The sequence below is a fragment of the Salvelinus sp. IW2-2015 genome, linkage group LG18 (assembly GCF_002910315.2).
Source record: "Salvelinus sp. IW2-2015 linkage group LG18, ASM291031v2, whole genome shotgun sequence".
Lineage (NCBI taxonomy): Eukaryota > Metazoa > Chordata > Actinopteri > Salmoniformes > Salmonidae > Salvelinus > Salvelinus sp. IW2-2015.
Genome location: NC_036858.1, coordinates 42,153,597 through 42,163,712, shown reverse-complemented (window position 1 = coordinate 42,163,712; position 10,116 = coordinate 42,153,597). Strand labels below are relative to the sequence as shown.

The 10,116-nt window shown below is 40.9% G+C and overlaps 1 protein-coding gene across 3 annotated transcripts; it reads left to right on the top strand.

Annotated features, from left to right (window-relative positions):
* The first annotated feature begins 4,574 nt into the window (after positions 1-4,574).
* Positions 4,575-9,016, top strand: LOC111978786 (uncharacterized). 3 transcript variants are annotated; one of them, XM_070448511.1, is made up of 5 exons: positions 4,575-4,683; positions 5,654-5,785; positions 6,091-6,170; positions 6,982-7,279; positions 7,424-9,016. In XM_070448511.1, the coding sequence occupies exons 4-5, from the start codon at positions 7,021-7,023 to the stop codon at positions 7,825-7,827; spliced, it is 663 nt and encodes a 220-aa protein (XP_070304612.1). In that variant the 5' UTR covers positions 4,575-4,683; positions 5,654-5,785; positions 6,091-6,170; positions 6,982-7,020; the 3' UTR covers positions 7,828-9,016. The 3 variants fall into 3 exon arrangements, with proteins under 3 accessions (XP_070304612.1, XP_023864794.1, XP_023864795.1); XM_024009026.2 differs by having other exon boundaries at positions 5,963-6,170; XM_024009027.2 differs by lacking the exon at positions 6,091-6,170.
* The last annotated feature ends 1,100 nt before the right edge of the window (positions 9,017-10,116 follow it).

Genomic DNA, 10,116 nt, shown 5'->3' with positions numbered 1-10,116 from the left:
GCAACTGCTTCGCCCACAACCGCAAGGGTCTCCAGAGGRTAGGGAGGTCTGCACAATGCATCACCAGGGGCAAACTACCTGCMCTCCAGGACACCTACACTACCCGATGTCACAGGAAGGCCAAAAAGATAATCAAGGACAACAACCAMCCGAGCCACTGCCTGTTCACCCYGCTATCATCCAGAAGGCGAGGTCAGTACAGGTGCATCAAAGCTCGGACCGAGAGACTGAAAAACAGCTTCTATCTCAAGGCCATCAGACTGTTAAACAGCCATCACTAACATTGAATGGCTGCTGCCAACATACTGACTCAAATCTCTAGCCACTTTAATAATTAAAAATTGGATGTAATAAATGTATCACTAGTGACTTTAAACAGTGCCACTTTATATAATGTTTACATACCCTACATCACTCATCTCATATGTATATACAGTGAGGGAAAAAAGTATTGGATCCCCTGCTGATTTTGTACGTTTGCCCACTGACAAAGAAATGATCAGTCTATAATTTTAATGGTAGGTTTATTTGAACAGTGAGAGACAGAATATCAACAAAGAAATCCAGAAAAACACATGTCAAAAATGTTATAAATTGATTGGCATTTTAATGAGGGAAATATGTTTTTGTGCATGAAGGATCAGTGATGAGATTCCCACTAGGGTTACTGTAGGACTAGATACACCTCCATGCACATATGAAGTCATACTAAACAGTACGGTATGTCACATTTGCAGAGGATGGATACAAATGCAGAGGATGGAGCAGACAAATGCATTGTTTATTTAAAAATGAAAGTCAAAGATTGACCTAACAGTACTTCCATACAATATGTAAAGCATTCATGACAAAGTTATATGTGCTTTTACCACTAGGCTACATATACTGTAAGCTCTATAAGCATAAAACCATGACCAAGCCATGCTATTTTTATAACGTGTCAATAACATGTTTACAACTATCTACAATGTGGCCCACAGGTATTTTTCAAATGRCTTCAAGGCATACAACTGTATCCTGGATAGATAACCAGCTGACATGCATGGGTTAAAACCTCAATTTCTGAAACTACAACCGCCTCTCCTCTCAGGGATCAAATCACTCCTTCCTATGACCACCTCTGGGTGATCTATTTAAGCAAGAAGGCCCGAGGAGGTGTGGTATATGGCCAATATAACACGGCTAAGGGCTGTTGTTAGGCACGACGCAAAGTGGCCATATATCACAAACCCCCAAGGAGCCTTATTGCTATTATAAACTGGTTACCAACGTAATTAGAGCAGTAAAATGAAATGTTGTCATACCTCTGGTATACGGTCAGATATAGCACGGCTTTTAACCAATCACAATTCAGGKCTCRAACCACCCTGTTTGTAATTACACATGGATCACTCATTTAAGAGAGCTACTGTTTGTTGATCCTTTTCTGTTAAACAAGATACAGATTGAGTTTGATGCAAAGACAAATTTACATTATTTCCCTACTGTAGAATATATAGATACATAGTGTCTTTGTTAGTGGTATTTGCCCACCAACAGAGACACTTTACTGTCCCCCTATGGATTCTAAACTCAGCAAAAAAAAGAAACGGCCCTTTTTTAGGACCCTGTCTTTCAAAGATAATTCGTAAAAATCCAAATAACTTCACAGATCTTCATTGTAAAGGGTTTAAACACTGTTTCCCATGCTTGTTCAATGAAGCATAAACAATTAATGAACATGCACCTGTGGAACGGTTATTAACTTCTCTGCGCTACGGATCCCTTTTACGGGATCATTTTCCTAAACAACCGCTGAATTGCAGGGCGCAAAATATGACAAAAAATTATAATCATGCAATCACAAGTGAAATATACCCAAAACACAGTTTAGCTTGTTGTAATCCACCTATTGTGTCAGATTCGAAAATATGCTTTACAGCGAAAGAAATCCAAGCTTTTGTGAGTGTATCAATCAATGCTAGAAAAGCTAGCCCCAAATTAGCATGGTCACGAAAGTCAGAAAAGCAATAAAATTAATCGCTTACCTTTGATAATCTTCGGATGTTTGCACTACGAGACTCCAGTTACACAATAAATGTTATTTTTGTTCGATAAGTATTACTTTATTAACAAAAAAACGCCATTTGGGTTCGCGTTATGTTCAGAAAACTATAGCTCGTTCCGGGCCTGAAAGGCAGAAGAAAATTCCCAAAAATATTATAATCATGCAATCACAAGTGAAATATACCAAAACACAGCTTAGCTTGTTGTTAATCCAACTATCGTGTCAGATTTTGAAAATATGCTTTACAGCGAAAGAAGTCCAAGCTTTTGTGAGTGTATCAATCAATGCTAGAACAGTTAGCCTATATTAGCTTGGTTAGCTTGGTCACGAAAGTCAGAAAAAGCAATAAAAGTAATCGCTTACCTTTGATAATCTTCGGATGTTTGCACTCACGAGACTCCCAGTTACACAACAAATGTTCTTTTTGTTCGATAAATATTACTTTATAAAAAACAACGCCATTGGGTTGCGCGTTATGTTCAGAAAACCAAAGCCTCGTTCCGTTCGACGAAAATTCCAAAAGTATCCGTAATGGCGTAGAAACATGTCAAATGTTTTATAATCAATCCTCAGGTTGTTTTTAACAAAAATAATCGATAATATTTCAACCTATTCAATAAGAGAGAAAAAAAAATGGAGAGCTACTCTCTCGCGCGCAGAACTATTCAGAGGACACCTGACTAGTTTTGAAAAATCTCGCTCATTTTTCAAAATAAAAGCCTGAAACTATGTCTAAAGCCTGGTCACAGCCTGAGGAACCATTGGAAAATGAATCTGGTTGATACCCCTTAAATGGAAGAAAGACGGGCCAGGAAACACAGATAAAATTAAAAAATCCCTTCCGGGTTAGATTTTCTCAGGTTTTTGCCTGCAGAATCAGTTTTGTTATACTCACAGACAATATCTTGACAGTTTGGAAACTTTGGAGTGTTTTCTATTCTAATCTGTAAATTATATGCATATTCTACGATCTGGACCTGAGAAATAGTTTACCTTGGGAATGTTATAAAAAAAAAAAAAAAAAAAAATCTGACACTAGCGAGAGGTTTTAAGTCACTAACAGCTTACAGACAGTAGGCAATTAAGGTCACAGTAATGAAAACTTAGGACACTAAAGAGGCCTTTCTACTGACTCTGAAAAACACCAAAAGAAAGATGCCCAGGGTCCATCTCATCTGCGTGAACGTGGCTTAGGCATGCTGCAAGGAGCATGAGACTGCAGATGTGGTCAGGTCAATAAATTGCAAAGTCCGTACTGTGAGACGCCTAAGACAGCGCTACAGGGAGACAAGACGGACAGCTGATCATCCTCGCAGTGGCAGACCACGTGTAACAACACCTGCACAAGATTGGTAATCCGAACATCACACCTGCAAGGACGGCAACAACAACTGCCCGAGTTACACCAGGAACGCACAATCCTCCATCAGTGCTCAGACTGTCCGCAATAGGCTGAGAGAGGCAGTACTGAGTGCTTGTAGGCCTGTTGTAAGGCAGGTCTCACCAGACATCACCGGCAACAATGTCGCCTATAGGCACAAACCCACCGTCTGGACCAGACAGGACTGGCAAAAAGTGCTCTTCACTGACGAGTCGCGGTTTTGTCTCACCAGGGGTGATGGTCGGATTCGCGTTTATCGTCGAAGAAATGAGGTTACACGAGGCCTGTACTCTGGAGAGGATCGATTTGGAGGTGGAGGGTCCGTCATGGTCTGGCGTGTGTCACAGCATCATCGGACTGAGCTTGTTGTCATTGCAGGCAATCTCAACGCTGTGCGTTAGAGGAAGACATCCTCCTCCCTCATGTGGTAGCCTTCCTGCAGGCTCATCCTGACATGACCCTCCAGCATGACAATGCCACCAGGAATGTCAGTGTTCTCCATGGCCAGCGAAGAGCCCGGATCTCAGTTCCATTGAGCACGTCTGGGACCTGTTGGATCGGAGGGTGAGGCTAGGGCCATTCCCCCAGAAATGTCCGGGAACTTGTAGGTGCCTTGGTGGAAGAGCGGTAACATCTCAAAGCAAGAACTGGCAAATCTGGTGCAGTCCATGAGGAGGAGATGCACTGCAGAACTTAATGCAGCTGGTGGCCACACTACATACTGACTGTTACTTTTGATTTGAACCTCCCCTTTGTTCAGGGACASATTATTCCATTTTGSTTAGTCAYATGTCTGTGGAACTTGTTCAGTTTSTGTCTCAGTTGTTGAATCTTGTGGTCATACAAATATTTACACATGTTAAGTTTGCTGAAAATCAACACAGTTGACAGTGAGAGGACATTTCTTTTTTTGCTGAGTTTATAATCTAACAGGTGAGGTTAAAGTCCATCTAGATGTCAATTACTGTGTGCTTAGAGTTCGTGAAGTTCTGTGTGCTTAGAGTTCTCATGGAAAATGCATTCCGCTCAGGTCATTGGCCATCAGACACGCCATACAGAGAACAAAGAAAGGGAACTATTTTAAACCTGTTTGATAAGGAACATGCATCTGTCGTCAATATAACCACATCAACCTGTTTCATCCGTGGATATTGGTTGGAGAGGAGAAGGAGACGAGGGACAGTGGAGGAGATTGTGGAATATTAAATAAACACCTAATGTAAAAACACCATAATGGAACAATTCAAACTCAGTGGTAAGTCCAACAGTTTTACATGTTAAAACTATGTACATTTTCTTAAGTGTAACCATTTTAGATTTTCTGTTTCTTTTGAAAACATTATCCTTGGTATTGGTCTATTTGTGTTTTATATGGTGCTTATGTCATCTGCATGTTCATGATTCTTGTGTGTGAGTGGTTACATGATGACTTGCTATGTACAGTATCATCGTCCATTCAGTAAGTTCAGTTTAATAAGTACAGTATAAATGCCTTATTTACATAGTTACTTTTTCAATCCGATATAGTTACTGAGAGCACTTCTGTAAAAACAAACCAATCTTTCCACCCTATATTATAGATCACAGATAGAACGGTGAAATGTAATGTCATGGTAACAACATGAAATGAAAATGTCATGGAAACAACATACATTTTTCTTATGGAGTGTTGTCTGAGTAAATATAGGGTATAGTCCACTTGAAGAGTTTGGGAAACCCTGTTTAAAAGTACTAAAATGTCAAGGTAATTGTTTTACATACAGATCTCATATTACTGTATTGAATTATAATTTTTTATATATTTGTCACAAATGTATCATTTGTGCAGTTCTTTATAAAAAATGTAGTTATGTTACATTTGACAGTGTAAAACCTAGCAGTACTACTTATTTATTTACATTTACATTTACATTTAAGTCATTTAGCAGTTATCTGAGAGTGAGGCAGATATGGCAAAATAATTTGTCTCTAAAATATCAACCCCGTGTTATTAGATAGTGAAAATAAAACACCAAGCTCTTTCATAATTTCTTTAAAACAATTAAAGCTAATTTACCAACATTTCAGAAAATGTATATATGGCATTTCGGAATGTATTGTTTTGTCATAGTGTTTTGGCAGTTACAAAGACAGAACGCCCAAGATAATGGTGAAGTAAATTAAGAAAGAAATAATGTTATTGTGATTTATGCCATGGAAGTGATTGGTGAGCGCCCATTTTTTAGGGAGTGGAGGAACGATGGCTCTCTACCTCCATTACCTGCTGCAGTAGAGGGGTTGATGAGAGGCAGTTGGAATATGAGGATGGACCCCAGTGATACCTACCCTACTACCAGGGGCTGTCTCCTAACAGAATGGTAATTCACCTGTTTTCTATAATAGTAGATAATAGTTGAATAGTACTTAATTGTAGACACATGAGATATATGCAGTTCATTGCAGTGTATTCCTATTCGTTCAAATGTTTCTATCAATAGTCTCCTGAAGTACACTCCTTCTGTATTACTCTCTGTACCATTGTGTTCCTTGACCAGTCCTTGGTGGATGAGATGGAAGAGTGCTAGTACACTGAGGAGRTTTTTGCCTGATGTATGGAAGCCTCTGGTGCCATTACTCAGCTTTAGTGCCACCCTATTGGTCATGGTGTTGTATGCCCTGGCAGATCGGCTCCGCAGCTTTGTTGCTGATATCTTCATTCCCCAGTACCACTACCCGTTTGCTGTACCAATCACATTTGTCCAGGTAGGGCACAATTTGTTCAGGGTTACTATAAAAGTAATTTGTGTYGGGTTTTGAGTTGTGGTGTTTGGATTTTGCATGAGCCATCAATGTTTCTTAATCATCATTAGGCCTTTGCTAAGTGGTAACTTTTTGAAATAATAATGACCAGAATTATCTTCAGCCGGCTGGTGTGCGACTGTAGGAAAGCTGGTTTGACTTTGGATAGCCTATCTACGGGGCTAGTTAGGGACCGTCAATAAATTACACAATGTAAATGGGAAAATATTTTCATGTTGCAGACCTTTTAGTTGTCTCATTAAATGCTTTCAATATTTGTAAAGGAATTTCTACAATCTATAGTTGGTTTGAGATTAAGTATATGAAATTGAGAGCTATTGACATTTTAAGATATTGTTCCATGTACATTGTGTAATTTACTGTTGGTCCCTAACTAGCCACATAGGGATATAAAATGTCAAACCAAATTGTGTTGCCCATTGTCAATCTGGTCGCATGCAGCTGTGTTCCCAATTGATGATTGCTTGGGTGCTGCCGGCTGTGGGCATGTGGGCTTTACTGAAATAAACCCAACCCAAGGAAAACTGTTACGGAACCCTCATTATGTGACATACTATCATCTCGCAAATCTCAGTTTTGGATGAGACGGACTATGACCACTTATTTACAATTCGTAGTAAATTYTGACACTAGAAGAAATGTTTGACTTATCGATGCCAAATAGGCCATTTTCAGAAGGAGAAGTTGGTTTTTAGGGGCAGTTGCTCTTTAAAATGGTTAATGTTTGCCTGTGTTTATGGCATGTCTTTCCTAGGTGCTGGTGACTCTGCTATACTTGCTGCTCCTCCATGCCATGGGCCTGGCACCACTGAAGCCCTACTCTCTGTCTCTGGGAGAGCGCCTGCTGGTGCCTTCTATCTGTGGCAGTGCCCAAGCTGTGCTGGGTGTGTGGGCAGAGGCCAGTGCCCACTCTGGCATGTACGCCCTCACCATGCGCCTGCTGCCCCTGCTCTGTGTGGGCTGGAGTCACGGCCTGCGGCTGGCAGAACCGCCATCAGTCCACCTAACAGGCCTTATTACGGTCATCACTTTCACCTCCGTCACTATCACAGGTAAATGCATTTACAGTGTTTAGCTTGAGGGGAAAGTCAGTGGGGGAGGTATGTGGGAAATCTTAATAGTCTCATAAAATTGAATGTGTTGGCGTGTCAATCATCAGTTGTGTCAGTACACTAACTTACCCCTTCTCCTTGCAGCGTCTCAGGGTCTCCCGTCAGTGGAGGTTCTGGAGTGTCTCTACGCCCCGCTGGCCCTCCTTCTCCACAGCCTTTCTCTGACCTGGCTGGCCAAGGTGGCTGAGACCGAGCACCGGCGCCACAGCAGCTCCCACACCTCGCCTTTTGACCTATACTTCACCCTGATGGTGAACCAGAGCCTGGTGCTTGGCTTCCTGTGCCTGCTGCACCCAGAGGGCCCCCGGGCACTGGGCGAGGGTAGCTGGCACAGCCTGCTCTTCATGGGCTACCTGCTGGCAATACTGCTGCTGGGAGCTCTACAGCACCTCTTGGTGGACATGGCCGCTCTGACCTTCTCACCGCTGGCTGCAGCGCTACTCCACACGGGACACGGATTAACAAGACCRTTGTACAGCCTGTTGTAGATGATCCAACATGGAGGAGGATGAAGTTGACTATAGAGACTAGTCAGAAGTCAGTTGCCTCCCTCAAATCAAATTGCATTTGTCACATACACATGGTTAGCAGATGTTAATGCGAGTGTGGCAAAATGCTTGTGCTTCTGGTTCCGACAGCGCAGTAATATCTAACAATTCCCCATCTACTTAATACACACACATCTAAAAGGGGTGAATGAGAATATGTACATATAAATATATGGATGAGCGATGGCCGAGCGGCATAGTTGGTATAACATACAGTATAGACATATGACATTATATATAAACATTATTAAAGTGGCATTGTTTAAAGTGACTAGTGATCCATTTGTAAAAGTGGCCAGTGATTGGGTCTCCATGTAGGCAGCAGCCTCTCRGAGTTAGTAATTGCTGTTAAGCAGTCTGATAGCCTTGAAGCTGTTTTTCAGTCTCTCGGYCCCAGCTTTGATGCACCTGTACTGACCTCGCCTTCTGGATGGTAGTGGTGTGAACAGGCAGTGGCTCGGGTGGTTATTGTCCTTGATCTTTTTTGCCTTCCTGTGACATCGGGTGCTATAGGTGTCATGGAGGGCAGGTAGTTTGCCCCCGGTGATGCGTTGTGCAGACCACATCACCCTCTGTAGAGCCTTGCAGTTGACGGTGGAGCAGTTGCTGTACCAGGCTGTGATACAGCCTGACAGGATGCTCTCGATTGTGGATCTGTAAAAGTTAATGGTTAAAGGGAGGATTTGGCAAGGATAATCTGATCCTAGATCTATGTCTATGTCAACTTCTACTAGTAGCAGGATAGTTGTCCTACAGAGCAGTATTACTCACTCTCTGTAGTACAAAGTCTTCAACCCCTAGGTGCAGCGCTTTTATTACCAGCGCCTTTTGTTCCTTCTTATCCTGTATATCATACTTACTACTGAACCTATAGAAAATGGTTTGAAAAGGCACTCAATATGTAGGGAGACTGGATAAAATCTTGCACTGGATTATCAACCATACAGAAATGATCAGAATGTGACTGGGAATATGTCATAAGGCTGCTACTTTAGAGTGGTGTAATTGATMAACTAAATGATAAGCAATACAGTTCAAGTGTTAACCTATAAAGATACACTGTCTACCTCAAGGTTTTTCAAATCCCCACATGCAACAATAAAAGTTAAGTGGCTAGGTTTCCATCCAATCATGTGAATATTCAAAAATATGCATAAAGAACCAACTTGTTGGGGATAATATAATAACATATGCCATTTAGCAGACGCTTTTATCCGAAGYAACTTAGTCATGCATGTATAGGTTTTACATATGGACGGTCGCGGGAATCGAACCCACTACCCTGGCGTTACAAGCACCATGCACTACCAACTGAGCTACAAAAGACAAAAATAATAAAAAGCAGCGCATGATGACCATCAAATTACAATACTAGAATAGTCTTGAACCTTATAAGGTAAATGTTAGCCATTTTGGTCTGGGAGTTGGTCAACCATGGTTTGCCAGTGCTATAAGATAGTGTAAAATAATGCATTTGAAGAATTTATATGCACTGTATGTTTGTTAGCTAGCCATCCAAATTTAGAGGAATGATTCCATGCATTTTTCTAACTGCCAATATTCAATTCAAACAACGCAGTCAATCCACAGACATACAATACACTGGCTGAAATCAGTTGATARGACTTAGAACGTTTGTATGTTCATGTAAATCTACCGAATAAAAATCAGTTCATTTTCTACTCTAGCAATTGTCACAAAAACKGTTGCGTTAAATAGCAACAGTTATTAATAGTTATATAATAAAACACTAGCCAACAGCTCACATATACAGTGGGGGGGTAGGTTAATTATGGATTATAGCGAGATCATTTTTATTTGTCAAATAAAATATATATTGGAAAGGCGCAGCAAACTCATCACCGTGCACTTTCAACACCCTGTGAATTTCATAACATATTTCATCTGTAACCTAATAAACTTTCCCTGAGTCTTAGTGGGATGACCACAAAACATATCTTCGCGTGACTCCAGGTTTACGTTAATAAATCATTATTGTGCATAAAGGTGTTTCCACCACCATTTTCCACATAATTAATGTTACTGACAAATCTCACATTGTCTAGAATCTTTTTTTGACATTTGTAAAGTTTACTGACAAATTTGCTGTTTCCATCAGGCCTGTCCTGACATTTTTTATCCGACATATGCAGTACTTTACTCAGATGAAAAGGTTATGTGGAAACCTGGTCAGTGAGCAAGTCAACGCATTTATCTGAACATGTATTA